Below are 26,916 nucleotides of genomic sequence, written 5' to 3'. Positions count from 1 at the left end.
GTGCAAAGACATCATGCTTGTGGAGTGAGGTGGAGCCATGCTGATTTACATCTGTATAAATATGAATGGCAGCACCCTAATGTATCATTGAAACAAGCTTAGCAATAATGGGGTTTTGGCAGGTTGGATTTGGATTGGTGTTTGTTCTTGCACTTGGATTTTCCAAAGCACAATGGAGAGCAAGAGCAGCACACAATCTGAGTCCAACCAAGCTTAGGCCAAGGACATTAGCTCAAGTTTTTCAACAGGCTGATTCTAGGAAGTCTTTGGTTCCCAATAATCCTGTATTTGCACCTCAAAGGTTTCCTATTCAAACACCAGCCATGACCAACTTTGGAAACCCTTCTCAAGATCTTCTGGGTGTTCAGTCAAAAGAGCTGTTGCAGGGTCCAGTGGCAAAACTGACGTGGAGCTTTCCAAGTCTACCAGAGGAACCACGGCAGCCAGACTTTCCCTTCGAGATGCCGCATCCTATCCCTCCCAACAGTGTAGCGGCTCAGTGTGGAGAGAATTCAGTATATGTGGAAGTGAAGGAGGACTTCTTTGGGACGGGGCGTCCACTGTTGTCTTCTGCTTTTACACTGGGAGGCTGTGCTGCAACTGGAGAGGATCCTTCTGCTCAAGTGCTCATTTTTGAGTCTGAACTGCATGGATGTAGCAGCACATCAACAGTAGGGCTCTATTTTGATGTTATCGTAGGTATTTTGAACTGTCCCTGTGAGTGATGTTTGTTGTTTTTAGGTGACTGAGGATGAGCTTGTCTATACGTTTAACCTCATCTACACCCCACAAGAGGCTTCCTATGGTGTTCCTATTGTCAGGAGCAGTGGTGCGGTGGTTGGTATTGAGTGTCACTATCCAAGGTGAGGACTAGTTTAATTCAGGCTCACTGGATGTGCTAATCCCACCATTTACTGACATAAGATGACTGCTTGTTTAACTCTTACAGAATGCATAATGTGAGCAGCAATGCCTTGATGCCCACTTGGATCCCATATGCCTCAACTAAAGTTGCAGAAGAAGTCTTTGTCCTGTCCCTCAAGCTCATGACTGGTTGGTGTAATCCAAACCTGTTTGTATCATGCCTGTGCATTTGAACCTGTGCTAAGACTCTTTCTCTGCAGATGATTGGACTTTTGAGAGGCCTTCTAACCAGTACTTCCTGGGCGACATCATAAATCTTGAAGCATCAGTGCATGTGTACAACCATGTTCCTGTCCGTGTGTTTGTGGACAGCTGTGTGGCTACTGTGGCCCCTGATGTCACTTCTGTCCCCAGATACTCCTTCATTGAGAATAATGGGTAAGCTGTGCAACATGTTTCCCACCAGAAGTGTTGTAGGATGTCTAACTGTGTTTTGTCCCCAGGTGCCTAGTTGATGCTAAGCTCACAGGCTCCAGTTCTCACTTTATGCCCCGGACTCAAATTGACAAGCTCCGGTTTCAGCTGGATGCGTTCAGGTTCCAGCAATTGGACAGTGGGCTGGTATGTAAGCTGTAGTTGTGCAGCTCCTTGTATGAATTGGTAGCATGGTGCACAAACAATTTGTCTCTGCAGGTCTACATTACTTGCATTGTGAAGGTGGCTGCAGCATCCGCTCCGACAGCACCTGAACAGAAAGCTTGTTCATTCTCTCCTAATGGGTATGTTGCCCACTAGATCAGTGTACAGGTAAATTGGCAGTTGTAAATTTTTAATTGAGGGTTTGTCTTGTCAGTTGGGTGTCCGCAGATGATTCTGACCAGGTGTGTGGCTGCTGTGACTCCACTTGTGGCATCAGAAGTGCAAGTGATCAGCTGCTTACAGGTATGGACTAACACTAACTTGTTGTCATGCACCACTTTGGTTCTCACTACTCATTTGTTCCTCAGGTCTACAATGGGAAAAGGCATCTGTTGGCCCCATCAATGTGAAGGAATATGGCTATGGCCAAAAATAACTGGAAATGCTGTGTGACTTTTGGTGACTTAATAAAAAGTGGTCTTAATAGGCTTGTGATTTTGTCTTTACTTACACACAAACACTTTGCTTAATTTCTATCCAGTTTGTGGCTTCACTGCTGTTCAGGTACCACAAGCCCTTTACTACTGGCTAGTGTGAAGTTTTGCTTGGCCAGTGACAACATGACCTGGGTGTGGCAGGGGGGTTATATATCAAACACGCTTGCATGTATTTGAATGAAACTTGGTACACAGACCTCATTGGGCCTAACAACTTTCATGCTCTAAGTTATACACCAGCTCAACAGGAAGTCAGCTATTATGGATTGCCTGAAAAACACATGCTCTAGAATTTGATATACTCCTTGGCAACAAATTTATGGCTTTTTTTTTTTTTTTTTTAAATGAGACTTATGCCTCCAATGAACACAAAGCTTATCACATGGCTGTGATTTATTGTTGTCTGTGTCCCTCTCTGTACTTGTTTTGACTACGTGTGAGGACCAAATGTCCTCACTTATTGAGGAATACTTTCACAACCCACTAGTGAGGACATTGCTGGTCCACACTATTTTAAAAGGCTTATAAATCAGCCAAAATATGTTTTTATCTAGTGATGGCTATGTTTCTGTGATGGGTAGGTTTAGGAGTAGGGGTTGGGTTAGATGATAGAAAATATCATTGACCTGATTTAAAATCAATGGAAGTCTATGCAATTTCCTCACTAAGATAGCAATACAAGCCTGTTTACCCATTTTTTTTGATGAACTTATAGAAATATTGAACTGCAAATAACTTCACACATTTGAAATTGAACTGTGACATATCACTATTCAGACAGGACAGGACTACTTTTCAAATGTCATTTGAGTTACAATTATTACCAACACCTTTGATTTCATGTTCTGATTCATACAAAACTTAAATCTTTTTTTTGTTTTTACAGAGGAGAGTGTGTTTTTTAGACATGGGAATTATAGTTATGTGCTGTGTTTGCAAACATCATGTACAATGCATGTCTTTAAATTAATTATTTATTGATATAATTCAAATTGATTAAAAATCAATATTTGAGTAAATTTCACTTGATTTTATAAAAGTAATGGTTAAAATATAGTTGCATAAGTGAGCAGAAACATTTTGACATGTACCTTACTATTACCTGAGACTGATATTAAAATTGTCTTTGCACTGTGGATATGGAGATCTGCATGATGAGATGGTAAGAGATAGACTTGTGGGTCTGACAGACAAGAGGCTGTCGGAACAGTTGCAACTTGACCCTGAATTGTCTTGAGAAGGCTGTTGTTCGAGTTTGACAGAGTGAACAAATAAAAAACAAGAACTGCTCAAGTCAAACTTCAAAGGTGAAGAACAGCTGGATAGTGTGCAGACTAAACAGAACAGTAATGTGAAATTAAAACAAGTGAGGCCACAATATGGACAGCTGACAAGGAAATCACCTCAGGTAAGACCTAGAAAGCGGACATTGTGTACAAGATGCGGAGACACAAATGGCCACAATCTGCAGCGATACCCTGCAAGGGATGCGATATGTAATCGTTGTCATAAAAAGAGGAGGAAGAAGTGGATTATGACAGCGATGGGAATCCCATTGCTCCTACTACCAAAAAGATTATCTTGCCCCTGCCCCCTATAGATCACTCAGAGGTATTGTTACTGCATCTCCCTACAGTAGTTGTTGGAATGATGTAATTTTGTAGGCTGGAAGTTTGCATCACCCTTGTTCCCTTAACCAAAAGCAATTTAAGATTTTTTTCATTAGCTTTTAGATTATTGCAGAAATAGTCTCTTTTTTGCCACTTGATAGCAACCACCATTTTCAAGACAAGTAAAAGCTTTAAAAATAACAAGGGGGTTATTGCTGATTGGTTGTTTGCTCTTCTCACACAGGGTCGTCTGATCGATCATGTGAAGAAGAAAGCTACATCTCTGCAGCGAGTGACCTACCTGGTATTTGATGAAGCTGATCGCATGTTTGATATGGGCTTTGGTATGTGTGAAATGTCTTTTTTTTTTCTCATTCATTTTTATTTCCTATTAAAAGCAAAGTCAAAACAGCAGTGCATTGCAGAATTGCTGTTTGGTCAACAAAGTATTGAATTAAAGGGTTAGTTCACCTAAAATGAACACTGTCATCATGTCTTAAATCTGAGAGATTTCCATCCTTCCACTGAAAGTATATGTTACGACCGTCTAGGCCGCAACAGGAAGAGGAAGAAATGAGTCTCACTACCAGAGAGATTCCTAAAAGAAAAGATTTTACTTCTTACAGAGGGTTAGTGTCAGGGGCAGACAAGGCCAAAATAAACAAAAGAATCCTTTTTTTATACCTCTACAATTCCTAGTTGAAAATAAAGAAAACAAAATACAGTTTAAACTTACCTATCTCCCTAACCAAAAACAATATAGAAAATGAGTACAAAAATAAAAATGGCGTCCAACCCCCTACATCTCTCGACTGGGCAAAGATATATACAAAAGTATTTACAGGTAATATTTACAGAAGTCCGTAGCGAACAAAGCAGTATTAGAATCCAGTAATCGGTAGTCAAACAGGCGTGATTTGAATGAACAAGAAATAACAACAAACAAAATACTAGTCAGTCACACTCACAAATACAGACTCCAAATAATCACTCACAATCAATCTCTCTGGCACGACACTCTAGACTAACAAACGATATGAAGCAATGATGAGATAGGTTACGATCAACGACACAATGGCACAATGATGGCCCCTTCAGTGTGTTTGGGGCGGTCTTTATATTCAGATCAGGTGAGGAGGAGAACCAATCGCAGCCTCCAACAGGTTATCACAAGCCACGCCCATCTGTAATACAAACATGCAGGCACATACACAGAGAGAAAAAAAAAACACAGGACAACAGGATGGGATGAATGAATAAATAACTTCTGCTCATAACAGTATATTACACCAAAAAAAGCTTCAAAATGTCCACAAAGACTGTTTAATTCAGTCTACTTAAAGGGATAGTTCACCCAAAAATGAAAATTTGATGTTCATCTGCTTACCCCCAGTGCATCCAAGATGTAGATGACTTTTTTCTTCAGTCGAACGCAAATTATGATTTTTAACTGCAACCGCTGCCGTCTGTCAGTCAAATAATAGCAGTGATTGGGAACGTACTTGGTTACTAACGTAACCTCGGTTCCCTGAGATACGGAACGAGTACTACGTATGGGGAAAGGTCTCCCTTTTTCCCCGCTGATGAAGCCTTTTTCAATAACGCAGTGTAACTGCACCGTCATTGGTTCACTCATAGACAAGTTGTTGAACCAATGGCGGCGCGGCATAGCTGCGCGGCCTATGGCAACAAAGTGCGCGAATGTTCCCGCCGAAATGGGCGGGGTTAAGGGCTATATAAGCGGGCGTTTCGCCATAGGACTTCAGTGTCAATCGACTGAAGCGACGACCCTGAGCCGCAGCCTCGTGGCACGGCAAGTGACACAGTACTCGTTCCGTATCTCAGGGAACCGAGGTTACGTTAGTAACCGAGTACGTTCCCTTTCGATACTTCACTCGTACTGCGTATGGGGAACGAATTCAACCACGCCGTGCCACGGCTGGTAACGATATAGCTTGCATTTGGCCAACCAAGAGGGGGCCAAGAAGACAAGCAAGAAGGCAAAGCCTAACCGAACATATGGTTACACTTAAGGAAGATACTTCCTGGGGTGGAGTGAAGCGGAACTCGTCGGAGGCCGCTAATCACACCGAGAGAACCCGAGCTTGTAAGGTCGGGACATTGAGATGATAGAACCTGACAAAGGTGGACGGCGAAGACCAACCGGCCGCCTCACAGATGTCTTGGATGGAAACTCCGTTGGACCAAGCCCACGAGGAAGCCATTCCTCTAGTGGAGTGGGCCCTGATTCCTATGGGGTAGTTAGTACCCAGTGAGGAGTAGCACAGGTTAATAGCATCCACTATCCAACGGGAGATGCGCTGTTTCGAGACCGGAGACCCTTTGGTGCGGCCGCCAAAACAAACAAAGAGCTGATCCGACTGCCTAAAGGACCGCGATCGCTCTATGTAGGTCCTCAATGCCCTGACTGGGCAGAGTAGCTCCAGCTCCAGTTCGTCCGCCGAGGGAGGAAGAGCAGAGAGCGAAATGACCTGAGCTCTAAACAGAGTTGAGAGCACCTTAGGAACGTAGCCATGCCTAGGTTTCAGAACGACCTTAGAGTCACCAGGCCCGAATTCGAGGCATGCAGGGTTCACAGAGAGAGCCTGCAAATCGCCGACACGCTTAACCAATGCTAGTGCTAGTAGCAGAGCGGTTTTTAGCGTTAGGGGCCTGAGGTCGGCTGAACCCATTGGTTCAAATGGGGCTCCCTTTAAGGCCCTGAGGACCAACGAGAGGTCCCAGGGGGGAACAGTGAGAGGGCGGGGAGGATTCAATCGCCTAGCACCCCTCAAAAAACGGATCACAAGCCCGTTTCGTCCCACTGATTGGCCAGCAATAGGAGCGTGGAACGCCGCAATGGCTGCTACGTAAACCTTAAGCGTGGAAGGGGTGCGCCCCGTTCCCAAGCGCTCTTGGAGGAAAGACAGTATGGAAGATACGTCACTCTCCACAGGGTCTATGTTGCGTGCCGAACACCAATCAACAAAGACTGACCACTTCTGGTCGTAGAGGCGTCTCGTGGACAGGGCTCTAGCCTGAGAAATGGTATTTAGGACGTCCCCGGGGAGGCTAGTCGGCTCCCATCGAGGGACCAGAGGTGCAGAGCCCAGAGCTCCGGCTGTGGGTGCCAGATTGTTCTGTTTGCCTGAGAGAGGAGGTCCCGTCTCAGGGGAATCGGCCACGGGGCTCCCAGGGAGAGCCTGAATAGCTCTGAGGACCAAACCTGGTTCCTCCAGAGCGGGGCCACCAGAAGGACTCTGTGCTGGTCTTCTCTGATGCGCCTGATGACCTGGGGGATCAGTGCGATCGGAGGGAAAGCGTAAAGGAGCGTGCTGGGCCATGTGTGGGCCAGAGCATCTACTTCCTTCGAGAAAAATATTGGGCAATGAGAGTTGTCTTCTGAGGCGAAGAGGTCTATCTCTGCCTTCCCGAAGAACTCCCAGATCTTGAGGACCACTTGGGGGTGGAGCATCCACTCGTCGGAGGGGATGTTGCTCCGTGACATGTCCGCACCCAGATTGTTCCTGCCAGGAACATGAGTCGCTCTGAGCGACTGAAGCCTCGGAAGAGCCCATTCCAGAAGACGTTTCGCCAGAGCGCATAAGCGGCTGGACGAGAGACCGCCTTGGTGGTTCAAGTATGACACCACAGTCATACTGTCTGACCGAACTAGGACATGACGTCCCGTCAAGTAAGCCTGAAAGAACTGAAGGGCCTTCATCACTGCTAGCATCTCTAGACAGTTGATGTGTAGACGGCTTTCGTCGTGGCTCCACGAGCCGAAGGCCGGTCTGCCCTCGCACACAGCGCCCCAGCCCAAGTTGGAGGCGTCTGTTGAGAGCACCGTCCTTCGTGAGACCGCCTGTAAGGGGACTCCGCGCTCGAACCATACTGGATCCATCCAAGGTTTCAGGGCTAGAAGACATGCCTGATTGACCTTGAGACATAAGCGGCCGTGCCGCCAGGCGCTGGGAGGAACCCGGAACTTCAACCAGTACTGAAGAGGCCGCATCTGAAGAAGGCCGAGCTGCAGCACCGGGGAGGCGGAAGCCATCAGCCCTAGCAGCCTCTGGAAAAACTTCAGAGGGAGATAGGCTTTGTTCGTGACAGATGCCGTGAGCTATTAGTTAGTACCCAGTGAGGAGTAGCACAGGTTAATAGCATCCACTACCCAACGGGAGATGCGCTGTTTCGAGACCGGAGACCCTTTGGTGCGGCCGCCAAAACAAACAAAGAGCTGATCCGACTGCCTGAAGGACCGCGATCGCTCTATGTAGGTCCTCAATGCCCTGACTGGGCAGAGTAGCTCCAGCTCCAGTTCGTCCGCTGAGGGAGGAAGAGCAGAGAGCGAAATGACCTGAGCTCTAAACAGAGTTGAGAGCACCTTAGGAACGTAGCCATGCCTAGGTTTCAGAACGACCTTAGAGTCACCAGGCCCGAATTCGAGGCATGCAGGGTTCACAGAGAGAGCCTGCAAATCGCCGACACGCTTAACCGATGCTAGTGCTAGTAGCAGAGCGGTTTTTAGCGTTAGGGGCCTGAGGTCGGCTGAACCCATTGGTTCAAATGGGGCTCCCTTTAAGGCCCTGAGGACCAACGAGAGGTCCCAGGGGGGAACAGTGAGAGGGCGGGGAGGATTCAATCGCCTAGCACCCCTCAAAAAACGGATCAGCGGCTGGACGAGAGACCACCTTGGTGGTTCAAGTATGACACCACAGTCATACTGTCTGACCGAACTAGGACATGACGTCAGCCCTAGCAGCCTCTGGAAAAACTTCAGAGGGAGATAGGCTTTGTTTGTGACAGATGCCGTGAGCTGCTGAATTGCCAGGGCGCGCTCTGGCGAGACTACTGCCGTCATACGGACCGAGTCGAAAACTGCTCCCAGAAACGAGATTCGTTGAGTGGGGCATAGCGAGCTCTTGGCTAAGTTGACCCTGAGACCCAGACATTGTAGATGGCTGAGGAGCACGGATCTGTGGTGTTCCAGCTCGTCTCGTGAACGGGCTAAGATGAGCCAGTCGTCGAGATAATTCAGAACCCGGATTCCCATCTGCCTCAGAGGGGAAAGAGCCGCGTCCATGCACTTGGTGAAAGTGCGAGGAGCCAGGGACAGCCCGAAGGGCAGGACCGTATATTGGTACGCCACCCCCTCGTATGCGAGTCTCAAGAATCGTCTGTGACGGGGGGCTATCTGGATGTGAAAATACGCATCCTTCAGGTCCAGCGAGCAGAACCAGTCCTCGGGGCAGATGTGCGCCAGGATCTGCTTCAGCGTCAGCATTTTGAACTTCCGTCTCATGAGGGAGTGATTCAAAAGTCTGAGGTCTAGGATGGGTCTGAGACCGCCATCCTTTTTGGGGACCAGAAAGTAGCGGCTGTAAAAGCCTGTCTCGCTCTCTGATGGGGGAACTGTTTCCACAGCTCCCTTTTCCAGCAATGACATAACTTCGGCCCGGAGGACATGAGCGTTGTCCGGATTGACCGATGTTTGAAGCACCCCGGCGAGGCGAGGGGGCCGTCGTGCAAACTGGAGCGAGTAGCCCTGGTTTACGATCCCCATAACCCATTCTGACACATCGGGGATGGCCTGCCAGGCCTCGGCCCGAGTGGCAAGGGGTTGAATGATGTTTGGTGACAGACCGCCGTTGAGGGGGTCGTACACCGAGAGGGGTGGAAGAGGAAATTTGCTCTTTTTGTGATGAGGTAAAATATAGTTCGCCGTGAAAACGGCGTTTGGAGTGGGCGCAACAGGTGTGGGCCCAGCTGTCACTTGGAGCATGTTTCCCACGCCCGGAAATAAACGAGGCGGAGGGGAAATTACTCGTGGGAGCTTTTGGGGCGGTCCGGTCGTAACGGGACGATCCCCCATCCTCTTCCTTCCTGACGAATCAGGACGACTTCGGAGGCACCGGGTCCAGCACAATCTTGGGCCGGGGTCCCTGGCGTCTCGGGAAGGGAGCGATGCTCCTGGGGTGGCATTGCAGGTGGGGCTGGCTTGTTCTGCTGAGCCGGCGCAGTCCTGGGGCGGCTAGACGCAGAAGCGGAGCTGGGGCGCTTTGGCAAGAAATGCCTCATAGCCTGAGACGATTTCTGCGTGGCAGTAAAGCGCTCAGTGAAGCCTTCCACTGCAGGCCCGAAGAGACCAGAAGGTGAGTCCAGGGCGTCTAAGAAGGCCGTCTTGTCTAGATCCTTGATCTCCGTAAGGTTGAGCCACAGGTGGCGCTCCAACACGACCAGGCTGGCCATGGAACGACCAATGGCCTGGGCCGTAGCTTTCGTGGCTCGCAGGGCAAGATCAGTGGCGCTGCGTAGATCCTTGAAAGCCGGCGCGTCGATTCCAGACTCGTCCAAGGAGCGGAGGAGTTTGGCCTGGAAGACCTGAAATATGGCCATGGTATGGAGCGCGGAGGCAGCCTGGCCCGCCGAGGTGTAAGCCTGTCCAGCCAGTGTAGAAGTGGTGCGACAGGGCTTGGAAGGAAGGGCCCTCTTCGTTTTCCAACCCACAGCCGCGGGAGGACAGAGGTGAGCAGCCACCGCTTCGTCTAGGGGTGGCAGATGCTCGTATCCCTTCTGTTCGGTGCCGTCGACGGCGGTGAGGGCGGAGCGGTGCGTAGTGTGGAGGCGGGCGGAGTAAGGAGCGCGCCACGACTTCGTCAGCTCTTCGTGGACCTCAGGAAAGAAGGGCGCTGAACGCTGGCGAGGTGCTTGGCAGCGGCCTGGCAGGAACCATTTGTCCAGGCGGCTGCGAGACGGCTCCTCTGGAGGGGCCCACTCGAGGTCCAGCTCCTCTACGGCTCGAGACAGGATGCGGAAGAGCTCGGCATCCAGCCCATCCTTCCCCTTCGGAAGCCGCAAGCGACATGGAGTCATCTTGTTCGTCGTCCGTTCCCCCGAATGAGACGAGGTCACTTGCTTCCGCGGAGGGATGCTGCTCAGGGCGGGAGAACAGAACGGGAGAGAGTTCCCTAGGAGGAGAGGGCGAGGCACGCGGGGGCTGGGCCGGCATGAGCTCGCTCAACTCCGGGCGCTGAGTCGCTCTACCCCGCTGTCTCTTCCTAGCCGGCTCGCGGGAGGAAGGAGACGGGAGGGCGCGAGTGGCGAAGAAGGCGACCCGCGAGTGCAGGGAAGCGAGACTCATGCACTCGCAGTGCGGGCATGAGTCTCCAGCGAGCGCGCCGTCCGCATGGGGCTTTCCCAGGCAGGCGACACACTCGCTGTGTCCATCGTCGTCGTGCAGGGGGGCCCTGCACGTACCACATGAGTGGCGGGGCATCGTAAGACAAAGAATTGGGTGGCTCTTTTAGAGCGGCGAGGGCCGCGGAAGCTCTGGAAGCGGTTAAAACCGCTGAAATCGCTCTTTTAGAACGGCGTTAAGCCGCGGGTGAAGCTCTCAGGCGGCGCGCCGGATGGCGGCAGGGGACGCACAGGAAGCGGCCGGGAGCGGGAAGCGGGAGGCGGCGACTCGGCGACGGCGCTGGAAGCTGCAGTCTGCGAGGGCGCCGGCGCTGTCCTCAACCGGCGAGTCCAGGCGAGCCCGCTGCGGGAGCCTCTTCAGACGGCGGCGAGAGCAGGAAGGCGGCGAGCTTCTTCGGCTTCAGGCGGAGATCAGCGAAGAGAAGTAGAGGTCGTCGCTGAAGGAGAAAACACTGAAGTCCTATGGCGAAACGCCCGCTTATATAGCCCTTAACCCCGCCCATTTCGGCGGGAACATTCGCGCGCTTTGTCGCCATAGGCCGCGCAGCTATGCCGCGCCGCCATTGGTTCAACAACTTGTCTATGAGTGAACCAATGACGGTGCAGTTACACTGCGTTATTGAAAAAGGCTTCAGCAGCGGGGAAAAAGGGAGACCTTTCCCCATACGCAGTACGAGTGAAGTATCGAAAGGGAACTTGAACAATAAGAGTCGAAAAAACTGATGTCTTAAGACACGAAACGATCGGTTTGTGCGAGAAACCGAACATTATTTATATAATTTTTACCTCTAATACACCACTATGTCCAACTTCGTTCAGCTTCCTGTTAGTGAGGTCAAAAAACGCGTTGTGATGATGGAAGTGATGTCTCGCCCATATACTTCAATGAGCGTGAGACATCACTTCCGTTGTCAGAGCGCGATCAGACCACACTAGCCGGAAGCTGAACGAAGTTGGACATAGTGGTGTTTTAGAGGTAAAAAATTATATAAATAATGTTCGGTTTCTCGCACAAACCGATCGTTTCGTGTCTTAGGACATCAATGTGCCGTCACGAGCCGCAGGGTTTCATTTGGATTTGTCTATGGAAGTTTTTTCAACTTTTATTGTTCAAGTTCCAAATCACTGCTATTATTTGACTGACAGACGGCAGCGATTGGAGTTAAAAATCATAATTTGCGTTCGACTGAAGAAAAAAAGTCATCTACACCTTGGATGCCCTGGGGGTAAGCAGATAAACATCAAATTTTCATTTTTGGGTGAACTATCCCTTTAAGAGACATGATCACTTATATGGTCAACAGGTTTAATTTAGGCTTATTCACATATAAAGGGCATTTTTGTTGACTGCGCAAAGCTGTTCAAAATAAAACATCATGCAAGGATTAGTGTGTCACAGAAGATATTCCTGCACTCAGCTCCTTAGCAGTTTTAGATGTTTTTTTTTTTGATTGTGCTGTTACAATGAGGGTGAGTAAATAATGATAGAATTTTGGCATTTTGGGCTGAACTATTCCTTTTAAGAAACAAAAGTACAATTGTGCTGCCTTGTCTTAAATTGAATCTGCATTATACAGAATACCAAGTGAGATCCATTGCCAGCCACGTCAGACCTGATCAACAGAGTAAGTGTCTTTCATATTCATATTATTGTGCTGCCTTAAAGCATTTCTATTAGATTTCAGCTTGACTCCATCCAGTACTCACAAGCTTTTCTTGACCTCTGATCTCTCACAGCTCTCTTATTCAGTGCAACATTTCGGAAGAAAATTGAAAAGCTGGCACGAGATATTTTGATCGACCCCATCCGTGTTGTGCAGGGTGACATAGGAGAGGTGCAGCCCTTGTTTCTTATACAAGAATTTGTGCTTAGTATTTGAATAAGTCTGTTTAAACTTGTTTTCTGATCCTCCCAGGCTAATGAAGATGTCACTCAGATAGTGGAGGTACTGCTGTCTGGGAAAGAGAAGTGGGGTTGGCTGACGCGCAGGCTGGTGGAGTTTACCTCCGCTGGCTCAGTGCTGGTCTTTGTCACTAAAAAGGCTAACTGCGAGGAGCTGGCTACAAATTTGAATCAGGAAGGTTATAGCCTGGGACTGCTCCATGGAGACATGGATCAGAGTGAGAGGAACAAAGTAATTGCTGACTTTAAGAAGAAGAATCTGCCCATATTGGTAGCTACCGATGTTGCTGGTTAGTGTTACTTATTTCTGCATCTGTTCAGGGAACTATTTCAAATTGTGTACTTTTTCCCTTTATTATAAATATGTTTTCATTCAAATTAATTTTCTCTTTCATTTCTCAGCTCGTGGGTTGGATATTCCATCTATCCGTACAGTCGTGAACTACGACGTAGCACGAGACATTGACACACACACACATCGAATTGGTAGAACAGGTCGTGCAGGAGAGAAAGGTGTAGCTTACACCCTGCTCACCACTAAAGACACTTCATTTGCTGGTGACCTGGTTCGCAATTTAGAGGGAGCCAATCAGAGTGTTTCAAAGGACCTGATGGACCAGGCAATGCAGGTAAAACAACATCCTGTGCACAATATACATTTTTCATAGTGCATGTTTCATTGCTTTTTTTCACTAACTTTGCATTTACTTTTTTTTTTTTTTTTTCCTTCTCTTTAGAATCCCTGGTACATAATGCATTTATTGTTACATCTTACATCAGGAGCGCAGTAGTAGTGGCGGTGCTGCTCTTGGTAACTATGAGGCCTACAAACCCTCAACTGGAGCCATGGGAGACCGTATGTCTGCCCTGAAGCAAGCATTTCAGGTAAAACAAACAAAACAAACAAACAAAAAAACACTCTTTGCCACCATTTTTCAGTATATCAAGTATCAGTATACCATTTTTTCAGTATACCATTTTTGCCATCATGTTTTTCAGTATAGATATTGTTGGATGTATCATTCTATGGAGTTTGTTAAACATGATCTTGCATTCCTTCAGGCTCAGTATAAAAACCACTTTGTGGCGGCATCTGGTGTTCCACCTAAACTTACCACAAAGTCCAGCAGCTCTTCTGGGTGGACCAGTGCAGGAAGTCTAAGCTCTTTGCCTTCAGGAGCACCTGAGGGGCCTGACAGACCCCACCTGCCCTACTCGCCAACGTCCTCTTCCTCATTTTCCTCCATGGCGCCGCCCCCTGCCCTCAGCTCAGGCACCAAAATGAGAGGCTTCAGTAGCGCGGGCTCCCTGAGCTCAGTTTCAGACTCTTACTCTAGCTCTTCTTCAAAAGAGGGGTCCCGTAGCGATAGGAATGCTGACGACAGGGGTCGTCATGGAGATAGTCATTATCGTCATGGTGATAGGCATAGTGGGGTAGACCGTGATCGCTACGGGGAAAGGGACCGCTACAGTGACAGAGATCGTCATGGCGATAGCCGAAACGGTGAAGGGAGCCATAGGGACAGAGAGGGACGGTCAGAACGAGATGGAGGGGAAAGGTCAGGGACTCATAAGGACAGCTTTGCAGTTCCTGATCCTCCCAAACGTAAGAAAAGCAGATGGGATAATTAAAGTGTATAAGATAAAAGCAGTCAACTGTTCTTAAATCAGAACACACAGCTGACCCAGTCTCCCCAGCGGTGTCTTTATTTGTCTTTTTGTTTGTTTAAATAAATCCATCCCAGACTGACTGTTTCAGTCATTTAGAGCTGTGAATTGGCAGGATGAGTAACCAAATGCATCTTGAGCCCAAGCGTTGTGTTAAAGTAGATACTTGTTCAGTGGCAGACAAATTGTTTCTTTCTGAAGAGACTAATAGGATGAGAAAATGTTGACTCTGACTGTAACATGAAAAATATTCTGATTTCAAGTAGTTGAATACTTTACTGTGTGCTGATTCACAGATATTTGTGAACTATATATTTTTCTTAAGACTCAGCAGTGTGTTTTAAAGTGTGCTATGTCATGTTTCATCTTTATTTTAAAGTTCTTAAATGTCCATTAATGAGCTTGTCTTTTGTTCATACCTGTTAATATTTTAAATTCAGTTTTAGTAGACTCTTCAGATTGTATTTTGGTGCTGACTAGCATATAGTATAGTTCAAGAAGGAATGATGTCTACAATAAATTCACACACAGTCTGATCAACCTAATCATAACAGTTGTAATGGGGAAAAAACATATCAGTGAATCTATAATAAAATGTTTGATCTTGCATTCCTTTGGTTCTGAACTAAACTGCTCAATTTCAGTCCCTTGAAGATTGTTGATGTGAGCAAAGAATGTTTTTTACAATCTAAACCTGACTATAAACATACTAATCTTTATTATCTTGGATACTGTAGTGTACAATTCTGTATGTGGCTATGTTTCTGAATCAATAAAAGAGGAGGATGCAAAGGATGTTTGTCATGTCTGTCATTTTGATAAAATAAGCAATCATTTGGTTAAGCTACTATTACAGCATGCCTGTATATGGTACTTCATTTTACTCTGATTAATAAAGAATCAATGACTTTCACCTGTGACATACTGATTGAGTAAATTGGCAGGTGCAAAGACAAATCATGCTTGTGGAGTGAGGTGGAGCCATGCTGATTTACATCTGTATAAATATGAATGGCAGCACCCTAATGTATCATTGAAACAAGCTTAGCAATAATGGGGTTTTGGCAGGTTGGATTTGGATTGGTGTTTGTTCTTGCACTTGGATTTTCTGAAGGACAATGGAGAGCAAGAGCAGCACATAATCTGAGTCCAACCAAGCTTAGGCCAAGGACATTAGCTCAAGTTTTTCAACAATCTGATTCTAGGAAGTCTTTGGTTCCCAATAATCCTGTATTTGCACCACAAAGGTTTCCTGCTCAGTTTCCTGTCCAGACACCAGTCATGACCAACTTTGGAAAGCCTTCTCAAGATCTTCTGGGTGTTCAGTCAAAAGAGCTGTTGCAGGGTCCAGTGGCAAAACTGACGTGGAGCTTTCCAAGTCTACCAGAGGAACCACAGCAGCCAGACATTCCCTTCGAGCTGCCGCATCCTATCCCTCCCAACAGTGTAGCGGCTCAGTGTGGAGAGAATTCAGTATATGTGGAAGTGAAGGAGGACTTCTTTGGGACGGGGCGTCCACTGTTGTCCTCTGCTTTTACACTGGGAGGCTGTGCTGCAACTGGAGAGGATCCTTCTGCTCAAGTGCTCTTTTGAGTCTGAACTGCATGGATGTAGCAGCACATCAACAGTAGGGCTCTATTTTGATGTTATCATAGGTATTTTGAACTGTCCCTGTGAGTGATGTTTGTTCTTTTTAGGTGACTGAGGATGAGCTTGTCTATACGTTTAACCTCATCTACACCCCACAAGAGGCTTCATATGGTGTTCCTATTGTCAGGAGCAGTGGTGCGGTGGTTGGTATTGAGTGTCACTATCCAAGGTGAGGACTAGTTTAATTCAGGCTCACTGGATGTGCTAATCCCACCATTTATGGACATAAGATGACTGCTTGTTTAACTCTTACAGAATGCATAATGTGAGCAGCAATGCCTTGATGCCCACTTGGATCCCATATGCCTCAACTAAAGTTGCAGAGGAAGTCTTTGTCCTGTCCCTCAAGCTCATGACTGGTTGGTGTAATCCAAACCTGTTTGTATCATGCCTGTGCATTTGAACCTGTGCTAAGACTCTTTCTCTGCAGATGATTGGACTTTTGAGAGGCCTTCTAACCAGTACCTCCTGGGCGACATCATAAATCTTGAAGCATCAGTGCATGTGTACAACCATGTTCCTGTCCGTGTGTTTGTGGACAGCTGTGTGGCTACTGTGGCCCCTGATGTCACTTCTGTCCCCAGATACTCCTTCATTGAGAATAATGGGTAAGCTGTGCAACACGTTTCCCACCAGAAGTGTTGTAGGATGTCTAACTGTGTTTTGTCCCCAGGTGCCTAGTTGATGCTAAGCTCACAGGCTCAGGGTCTCACTTTATGCCCCGGACTCAAATTGACAAGCTCCGGTTTCAGCTGGATGCGTTCAGGTTCCAGCAATCGGACAGTGGACTGGTATGTTGTAGTTGTGCAGCTCCTTGTATGAATTGCTAGCATGGTGCACAAACAATTTGTCTCTGCAGGTCTACATTACTTGCATTGTGAAGGTGGCTGCAGCATCCGCTCCGACAGCATCCGAGCAGAAAGCCTGTTCATTCTCTCCTAATGGGTATGTTGCGCACTAGATCAGTGTACAGGTAAATTGGCAGTTGTAAATTTTTAATTGAGGGTTTGTCTTGTCAGTTGGGTGTCCGCAGATGATTCTGACCAGGTGTGTGGCTGCTGTGACTCCACTTGTGGCATCAGAAGTGCAAGTGATCAGCTGCTTACAGGTATGGACTAACTCTGATAACTTGTTGTCATGCACCACTTTGGTTCTCACTACTCATTTGTTCCTCAGGTCTACAATGGGAAAAGGCATCTGTTGGCCCCATCAATGTGAAGGACTATGGCTACGGCCAAAAATAACTGGAAATGCCGTGTGACTTTTGGTGACTTAATAAAGTGTTCTTAATAGGCTTGTGACTTGTCTTTACTTACACAAACACTTTGCTTAATTTCTATCCAGTTTGTGGCTTCACTGCTGTTCAGATACCACAAGCCCTTTACTACTGGCTAGTGTGGAGAAGTTTTGCTTGGCCTGTGACAACACTAAACAGCATTTCAATGGCTGTCATATGCTTACTGGAGTTGTTTTTAGGGCCCAAGACACTGGGCTTTTTTTCCTCCCATGTCATCCCGGCATTTTTGGGAGCCTTAACGTGCTCAAACTCTTGGAAATTGGCACACGTTGGAGTCTGTGGCCATTAGGAGGCTGCAAAGGATGACCTGGGTGTGACAGGGGGGTTATATATCAAACACGCTTGCATGTATTTGAATGAAACTTGGTACACAGACCTCATTGGGCCTAACAACTTTCATGCTTATACACCAGCTCAACAGGAAGTCAGCTATTATGGATTGCCTTAAACACATGCTCTAGAATTTGATATACTCCTTGGCAACAAATTTATGGCTTTTTTTTTTTTTTTTTTTTTAAATGAGACTTATGCCTCCAATGAACACAAAGCTTATCACATGGCTGTGATTATTGTCGTCTGTGTCCCTCTCTGTACTTGTTTTGACTACTTGTGAGGACCAAATGTCCTCACTTATTGAGGAATACTTTCACAACCCACTAGTGAGGACATTACTGGTCCACACTATTTTAAAAGGCTTCTAAATCAGCCAAAATGTTTTCATCTAGGGATGGTTATGTTTCTGTGATGGGTAGGTTTAGGAGTAGGGGTTGGGTTAGATGATAGAAAATATCATTGACCTGATATAAAATCAATGGAAGTCTATGCAATTTCCTCACTAAGATGGCAATACAAACCTGTTTACCCATTTTTTTCTGATGAACTTATAGAAATATTGAACTGCAAATAACTTCACACATTTGAAATTGAACCGTGACATATCACTATTCAGACAGGACTACTTTTCAAATGTCATTTGAGTTACAATTATTACCAACACCTTTGATTTCATGTTCTGATTCATACAAAACTTAAATCTTTTTTTGTTTTTACAGAGGAGAGTGTGTTTTTTAGACATGGGAATTATAGTTATGTGCTGTGTTTGCAAACATCATGTACAATGCATGTCTTTAAATTAATTATTTATTGATATAATTCAAATTGATTCAAAATCAATATTTGAGTAAATTTCACTTGATTTTAAAAAAGTGATGGTTAAAATATAGTTGCATAAGTGAGCTGAAACATTTTGACATGTACCTTACTATTACCTGAGACTGATATTAAAATTGTCTTTGCACTGTGGATATGGAGATCTGCATGATGAGATGGTAAGAGATAGATTTGTGGGTCTGACAGACAAGAGGCTGTCGGAACAGTTGCAACTTGACCCTGAATTGTCTTGAGAAGGCTGTTGTTCGAGTTTGACAGAGTGAACAAATAAAAAACAACAAGAACTGCTCAAGTCAAACTTCAAGGGTGAAGAACAGCTGGATAGTGTGCAGACTAAACAGAACAGTAATGTGAAATTAAAACAAGTGAGGCCACAATATGGACAGCTGGCAAGGAAATCACCTCAGGAAAGACCTAGAAAGCGGACATTGTGTACAAGATGCGGAGACACAAATGGCCACAATCTGCAGCGATACCCTGCAAGGGATGCGATATGTAATCGTTGTCATAAAAAGAGGAGGAAGAAGTGGATTATGACAGCGATGGGAATCCCATTGCTCCTACTACCAAAAAGATTATCTTGCCCCTGCCCCCTATAGATCACTCAGAGGTATTGTTACTGCATCTCCCTACAGTAGTTGTTGGAATGATGTAATTTTGTAGGCTGGAAGTTTGCATCACCCTTGTTCCCTTAACCAAAAGCAATTTAAGATTTTTTTCATTAGCTTTTAGATTATTGCAGAAATAGTCTCTTTTTTGCCACTTGATAGCAACCACCATTTTCAAGACAAGTAAAAGCTTTAAAAATAACAAGGGGTTATTGCTGATGTATTTTATGTCACAGAATAAAACCTCATTTCAGGCATTTAAAGGAACACTCCACTTTTTTTGAAAATAGGCTCATTTTTCCCTATAGTTAAACAGTTTGGGTTTGAAAACAGTAAAACTCTTCAGCCGATCTCCGGGTCAGGTGGTACCACTTTTAGCATAGTTCATTGAATCTGATTAGACCACTAGCATCCCGCTCAAAAATGACCAAAGAGTTTCAGTATTTTTCCTATTTAAAACTTGACTCTTCTGTAGTTACATTGTGTACGAAGACTGACGGAAAATGAAAAGTTGCGATTTTCTAGGCTGATATGGCTAGGAACAGTACACTCATTCTCAACTTTGCTGCCGTACCATGTGTGCCGCAGGTACAATGATATTATGCAGTGCCTTTGACCCCCTGCTTGGAGACATTTGTGAGAGACACTGCGTAATATTGCACCTGCTGCACCCATGGTACGGCAGCAAAGTCAAGTTTTAAATAGGAAAAATATCGAAACTCTTTGGGCATTTTTGAGTGAGATGCTATTGGTGTAATCAGATTCAATGAACTATGCTAAGCTATGCTAAAAGTGGTACCGACAGACACGGATATCGGCCGAATGGATTCGAAAACTGTAAAACTCAACTGTTTAAGGAGTTGGAAAATGAGCCTATTTTCAAAAAAAAGTGGAGTGTTCCTTTAACAAAAATTTATTTAAAAAACACTGATTTTGGAACAATCGAACTGGAATTTAGAAAAAAAAATGCTAACTTGTTTCCAGGTTTTCGTATTCCTTCCTGCAGTTCTCTATTAATGAGCAAGGTCATTGTAGGTTATTTGATTTTTCAAATAAAAAAGCCCCTTTATGTTCTTTTAAAAGAAAAGTATGAGGTGTAAACAATGACTTTTTACCTTTCTTCTGTCTGTAGATCGACTATCCTCCCTTTAAGAAGAACTTCTATATTGAGCATGAGGAACTCAGCAGTCTGACTGGGGTTGGAGTGGTGGAACTGAGACAGAAACTCAACCTGAAGGTCAATAGCAGCACACACAAGGCAAGGCAAGGCAAGGCAATTTTATTTGTATAGCACATTTCATACACAATGGTAATTCAAAGTGCTTTACATAAAAAAGAATAATAAAAATAAAACATAAGGAATAGAAATAACAGTAAAAACAGATAATTTTGCTATCTGGATGGAAGAGCTAGGAAGTCTCAGGGAGTTTGTTGTTGTTGTTGTTGTTGTCGTCATCCATCAGAGTTGGATCTAAACAGATCCATTCATCAGAGCAGATCAGAATGGATCTTCCTCATCCAACAGGACTGCTACCTGTTAAGGCACTTCAAACTGATAAACATAGTTTCAATCTCCCCTTTTGCCAAGACACCTCAAACTGCACCACACAGCCCTAATCCCCCTTCCGGAGATATTTTACCTATGGAACGCAGTTCAAATTTCCCTTTGGAAATTTCCCCCTTTGGAAAGTGTCCTGACTGTAATCCAGAGATATCTTAACCATGCACTACAGCTTAAATTTCCCCATGGTTGGTCAAATTTACCAAATTTTAACCTAATCAATTTCTTCCTAATTCTCCCAGCTCTTTCAACCAGACAGCAATAATGCATTAAAAGTCAGAATAACAAGATGATACATAAAAGATATAAAATATATTAAAAATGAAATAAAAACAGGAAAAGGAATTAAAAGAATAAAAAGATAATACGTATAAAATAAAGTGCAAACAGTTCGGACATAGCACAGTGCTCAATCAGCAAATGCATAGATAAAAAGATGTGTTTTGAGTCTGGATTTGAATGTGGCTACTGTTGGAGCACACCTGATCTCTTCTGGAAGCTGGTTCCAGCTGCGGCTGGCATAACAGCTAAAAGCAGACTCTCCTTGCTTTGAGTGAACCCTGGGTATTTCTAAATGACTTGTTCCTGATGATCTGAGTGATCTGTTAGGTTTATATTCTATGAGCATATCTGCAGTGTATTGAGGTCCTAGGCCATTGAGTGATTTATAAACAAGTAACAGTACTTTAAAATCAATTCTAAATGCAACTGGAAGCCAGTGCAAGGACCTGAGGACTGGTGTGATGTGTTCATGTTGTCGGGTTCTGCTCAGAATCCTGGCAGCAGCGTTCTGTACGAGCTGCAGCTGTCTTATGGTCTTTTTGGGAAGACCAGTGAGGAGCCCATTACAATAATCCACCCGGCTGGTGATGAAAGCATGAACAAGTTTCTCTAAGTCTTGACTGGAGACAAAGCATCTAATTCTTGCAATATTTTTGAGATGATAATACGCTGATTTAGTTATTGTCTTTACATGGCTACTGAAACTCAGGTCTGACTCCAAAATCACACCAAGATTCCTGACTTGATTTTTAGTTGTTTGACCCCTAGAGTGAAGGTACATGTTCACTTTGAGAACTTCATCTTTGTTTCCAAACGCAATGACTTCAGTTTTGTCTTTGTTTAACTGAAGGAAGTTTAGACACATCCAATTTTTAATTTCATCAATGCACTGGCACAGGGAGTCAATGGGGCACAAGTACATACACAAATGATCATTCCCTTTTTTTCAACTAACATTAAAACATATTCCAAAATGAACAGGTTTCAGGTGCAGCCCCTCCTAAACCAGCTACCAGTTTTGCCCACTTTGGATTTGATGAACAGCTTATGCACCAGATCCGTAAATCCGATTACACTCAACCCACACCCATCCAGTGCCAGGTGAGCTGTCAAACCCACCCACAAATTACCCTTTGTTGGTTTATGCTGTCATCAAAGTAGTCATTTTAGGCTTGTTTCTACAATAATGTGTGTGTTGTTACACTAGGGTGTTCCCATATCTTTGAGTGGTAGAGACATGATTGGCATTGCCAAAACCGGCAGCGGAAAGACGGTAGCTTTTATTTGGCCAATGCTGGTGCACATCATGGACCAGAAGGAGCTGGAGCCGGGAGAAGGACCCATTGCTGTGATTGTCTGCCCCACCAGAGAGCTGTGTCAACAGGTCAGTGAGAAAGAAAGCTCCTTCATGTTAGGGGAAGGTGTACGAGATGAATGAGGAAGGAGATGAAAAATAATTACTGAGCAAAAGAATTAAATATGTTTTTCTTACGAAGAAATCTTGGTCATGAATCAAGTTTTTGTATTGAATTTTGGGATTTTGCAATGCTTATTTTGCGGTTCAGATCCATGCCGAATGCAAGCGCTTCGGGAAGGTATATGGCCTCCGCTCAGTGGCAGTGTATGGAGGCGGCAGCATGTGGGAACAAGCCAAAGCTCTACAGGAAGGGGCTGAAATTGTTGTCTGCACCCCAGTAAGAAAATCTCATCTTTCGATACACAACCCCATTCAACCTTTTTCTGTTTATGAGAGGTGTTTCTTGGTTTGTCTTTTTTTCATATTAATATATTGTATGAAGGGTCGTCTGATCAATCATGTGAAGAAGAAAGCTACATCTCTGCAGCGAGTGACCTACCTGGTATTTGATGAAGCTGATCGCATGTTTGATATGGGCTTTGGTACGTGTGAAATGTCTTTTTTTTCTCATTCGTTTTTATTTCCTATTAAAAGCAAAGTCAAAACAGCAGTGTATTGCAGAATTGCTGTTTGGTCAACGAAGTATTGAATTAAAGGGTTAGTTCACCTAAAATGAACACTGTCATCATGTCTTAAATCTGAGAGATTTCCATCCTTCCACTGAAAGTATATGTTACGACCGTCTATGGGTCGACCGCAACAGGAAGAGGAAGAAATGAGTCTCACTACCAGAGAGATTCCTAAAAGAAAAGATTTTATTTCTTACAGAGGGTTAGTGTCAGGGGCAGACAAGGCCAAAATAAACAAAAGAATCCTTTTTTTAAACCTCTACAATTCCTAGTTGAAAATAAAGAAAACAAAATACAGTTTAAACTTACCCATCTCCCTAACCAAAAACAATATAGAAAATGAGTACAAAAATAAAAATGGCGTCCAACCCCCTACATCTCTCGACTGGGCAAAGATATATACAAAAGTATTTACAGGTAATATTTAGAGAAGTCCGTAGCGAACAAAGCAGTATCAGAATCCAGTAATCGGTAGTCAAACAGGTGTGATTCGAATAAACAAGAAATAACAACAAACATAATACTTCAGTCAGTCACACTCACAAATACAGACTCCAAATAATCACTCACAATCAATCTCTCTGGCACGACACTCTAGACTAACAAACGATACGAAGCAATGATGAGATAGGTTACAATCAACAACACGATGGCACAATGATGGCCCCTTCAGTGTGTTTGGGGCGGTCTTTATATTCAGATCAGGTGAGGAGGAGAACCAATCGCAGCCTCCAACAGGTTATCACAAGCCACGCCCATCTGTAATACAAACATGCAGGCACATACACAGAGAGAAAAAAAAAACACAGGACAACAGGATGGGATGAATGAATAAATAACTTCTGCTCATAACAGTATATTACACCAAAAAAAGCTTCAAAATGTCCACAAAGACTGTTTAATTCAGTCTACTTAAAGGTATAGTTCACCCAAAAATGAAAATTTGATGTTTATCTGCTTACCCCCAGGGCATCCAAGATGTAGATGACTTTTTTTCTTCAGTCGAACGCAAATTATGATTTTTAACTGCAACCGCTGCCGTCTGTCAGTCAAATAATAGCAGTGATTGGGAACTTGAACAATAAGAGTCGAAAAAACTGATGTCTTAATACACGAAACGATTGGTTTGTGCGAGAAACCGAACATTATTTATATAATTTTTACCTCTAATACACCACTATGTCCAACTTTGTTCAGCTTCCTGTTAGTGAAGTCAAAAAACGCGTTGTGATGACGGAAGTGATGTCTCGCCCATATACTTCAATGAGCGCGAGACATCACTTCCGTTGTCAGAGCGCGATCAGACCTCACTAGCCGGAAGCTGAACGAAGTTGGACATAGTGGTGTATTAGAGGTAAAAAATTATATAAATACTGTTCGGTTTCTCACACAAACCGATCGTTTCGTGTCTTAGGACATCAATGTGCCGTCACGAGCCGCAGGGCTTAATTTGGATTTGTCTATGGATTTGTCTCTTATTGTTCAAGTTCCAAATCACTGCTTTTATTTGACTGACAGACGGCAGCGGTTGCAGTTAAAAATCATAATTTGCGTTCGACTGAAGAAAAAAAGTCATCTACATCTTGGATGCCCTGGGGGTAAGCAGATAAACATTCATTTCTCAGCTCGCGGGTTGGATATTCCATCTATCCGTACAGTCGTGAACTACGACGTAGCACGAGACATTGACACACACACACATCGAATTGGTAGAACAGGTCGTGCAGGAGAGAAAGGTGTAGCTTACACCCTGCTCACCACTAAAGACACTTCATTTGCTGGTGACCTGGTTCGCAATTTAGAGGGAGCCAATCAGAGTGTTTCAAAGGACCTGATGGACCTGGCAATGCAGGTAAAACAACATCCTGTGCACAATATACATTTTTCATAGTGCATGTTTCATTGCTTTTTTTCACTAACTTTGCATTTACTGTTCTTTTTTTTTTTTTTTTTTTTTTTTTTCCTTTCCTTCTTCTTTAGAATCCCTGGTTCAGGAAATCCCGCTTTACGGGTGGGAAAGGGAAGAAGATAAATATTGGAGGTGGAGGCCTGGGTTACAGGGAGAGACCTGGCCTTGGATCTGAATCTACTGTTAGTTTGACAATATTATGTAATTTATTTAAAAAATATTTATCATTTCAACCCCCCCCCCATGATTTTCCATAGGGCCTAGTTATTCCTGTGTTTGCAATTACAAGCAGGAACCAGAGCTAATTCATTGTTAATGCATTTATTGTTACATCTTACATCAGGAGCGCAGTAGTAGTGGCGGTGCTGCTCTTGGTAACTATGAGGCCTACAAACCCTCAACTGGAGCCATGGGAGACCGTATGTCTGCCCTGAAGCAAGCATTTCAGGTAAAACAAACAAAACAAACAAACAAAAAAAACACTCTTTGCCACCATTTTTCAGTATATCAAGTATCAGTATACCATTTTTCTTTGCCATCATGTTTTTCAGTATAGATATTGTTGGATGTATCATTCTATGGAGTTTGTTAAACATGATCTTGCATTCCTTCAGGCTCAGTATAAAAACCACTTTGTGGCGGCATCTGGTGTTCCACCTAAACTTACCACAAAGTCCAGCAGCTCTTCTGGGTGGACCAGTGCAGGAAGTCTAAGCTCTTTGCCTTCAGGAGCACCTGAGGGGCCTGACAGACCCCACCTGCCCTACTCGCCAACGTCCTCTTCCTCATTTTCCTCCATGGCGCCGCCCCCTGCCCTCAGCTCAGGCACCAAAATGAGTGGCTTCAGTAGCGCGGGCTCCCTGAGCTCAGTTTCAGACTCTTACTCTAGCTCTTCTTCAAAAGAGGGGTCCCGTAGCGATAGGAATGCTGACGACAGGGGTCGTCATGGAGATAGTCATTATCGTCATGGTGATAGGCATAGTGGGGTAGACCGTGATCGCTACGGGGAAAGGGACCGCTACATTGACAGAGATCGTCATGGCGATAGCCGAAACGGTGAAGGGAGCCATAGGGACAGAGAGGGACGGTCAGAACGAGATGGAGGGGAAAGGTCAGGGACTCATAAGGACAGCTTTGCAGTTCCTGATCCCCCCAAACGTAAGAAAAGCAGATGGGATAATTAAAGTGTATAAGATAAAAGCAGTCAACTGTTCTTAAATCAGAACACACAGCTGACCCAGTCTCCCCAGCGGTGTCTTTATTTGTCTTTTTGTTTGTTTAAATAAATCCATCCCAGACTGACTGTTTCAGTCATTTAGAGCTGTGAATTGGCAGGATGAGTAACCAAATGCATCTTGAGCCCAAGCGTTGTGTTAAAGTAGATACTTGTTCAGTGGCAGACAAGTTGTTTCTTTCTGAAGAGACTAATAGGATGAGAAAATGTTGACTCTGACTGTGTAACATGAAAAATATTCTGATTTCAAGTAGTTGAATACTTTACTGTGTGCTGATTCACAGATATTTGTGAACTATATATTTTCTTTAAGACTCAGCAGTGTGTTTTAAAGTGTGCTATGTCATGTTTCATCTTTTTTTTAAAGTTCTTAAATGTCCATTAATGAGCTTGTCTTTTGTTCATACCTGTTAATATTTTAAATTCAGTTTTAGTAGACTCTTCAGATTGTATTTTGGTGCTGACTAGCATATAGTATAGTTCAAGAAGGAATGAGGTCTACAATAAATCCACACACACAGTCTGATCAACCTAATCATAACAGTTGTAATGGGGAAAAAACATATCAGTGAATCTATAATAAAATGTTTGATCTTGCATTCCTTTGGTTCTGAACTAAACTGCTCAATTTCAGTCCCTTGAAGATTGTTGATGTGAGCAAAGAATGTTTTTTACAATCTAAACCTGACTATAAACATACTAATCTTTATTATCTTGGATACTGTAGTGTACAATTCTGTATGTGGCTATGTTTCTGAATCAATAAAAGAGGAGGATGCAAAGGATGTTTGTCATGTCTGTCATTTTGATAAAATAAGCAATCATTTGGTTAAGCTAC

General features: G+C 44.6%; 2 protein-coding genes and 2 pseudogenes across 2 annotated transcripts; all 4 read left to right on the top strand.

The window, feature by feature from the left end:
• Positions 1-107: 107 nt before the first annotated feature.
• On the top strand, positions 108-1,939 carry LOC137011701 (zona pellucida sperm-binding protein 3-like). The gene is made up of 8 exons (XM_067374779.1): positions 108-671; positions 742-863; positions 950-1,053; positions 1,125-1,302; positions 1,368-1,485; positions 1,558-1,643; positions 1,718-1,806; positions 1,872-1,939. The coding sequence occupies exons 1-8, from the start codon at positions 108-110 to the stop codon at positions 1,937-1,939; spliced, it is 1,329 nt and encodes a 442-aa protein (XP_067230880.1).
• A 634-nt stretch (positions 1,940-2,573) lies between these two features.
• Positions 2,574-14,359, top strand: LOC137004442 (ATP-dependent RNA helicase DDX42-like; annotated as a pseudogene).
• Positions 14,360-15,434: 1,075 nt separating this feature from the next.
• Positions 15,435-17,275, top strand: LOC137011683 (zona pellucida sperm-binding protein 3-like; annotated as a pseudogene).
• A 2,362-nt stretch (positions 17,276-19,637) lies between these two features.
• Positions 19,638-26,028, top strand: LOC137004438 (ATP-dependent RNA helicase DDX42-like). Its single transcript, XM_067364750.1, has 10 exons — positions 19,638-19,694; positions 20,239-20,364; positions 21,931-22,050; positions 22,157-22,333; positions 22,515-22,643; positions 22,749-22,848; positions 24,594-24,787; positions 24,916-25,026; positions 25,188-25,292; positions 25,459-26,028. The coding sequence occupies exons 1-10, from the start codon at positions 19,638-19,640 to the stop codon at positions 26,026-26,028; spliced, it is 1,689 nt and encodes a 562-aa protein (XP_067220851.1).
• The last annotated feature ends 888 nt before the right edge of the window (positions 26,029-26,916 follow it).

This window comes from Chanodichthys erythropterus, chromosome 3, assembly GCF_024489055.1.
Source record: "Chanodichthys erythropterus isolate Z2021 chromosome 3, ASM2448905v1, whole genome shotgun sequence".
NCBI classification, from domain to species: domain Eukaryota; kingdom Metazoa; phylum Chordata; class Actinopteri; order Cypriniformes; family Xenocyprididae; genus Chanodichthys; species Chanodichthys erythropterus.
This window is presented reverse-complemented; position numbering and strand designations above follow the sequence as displayed.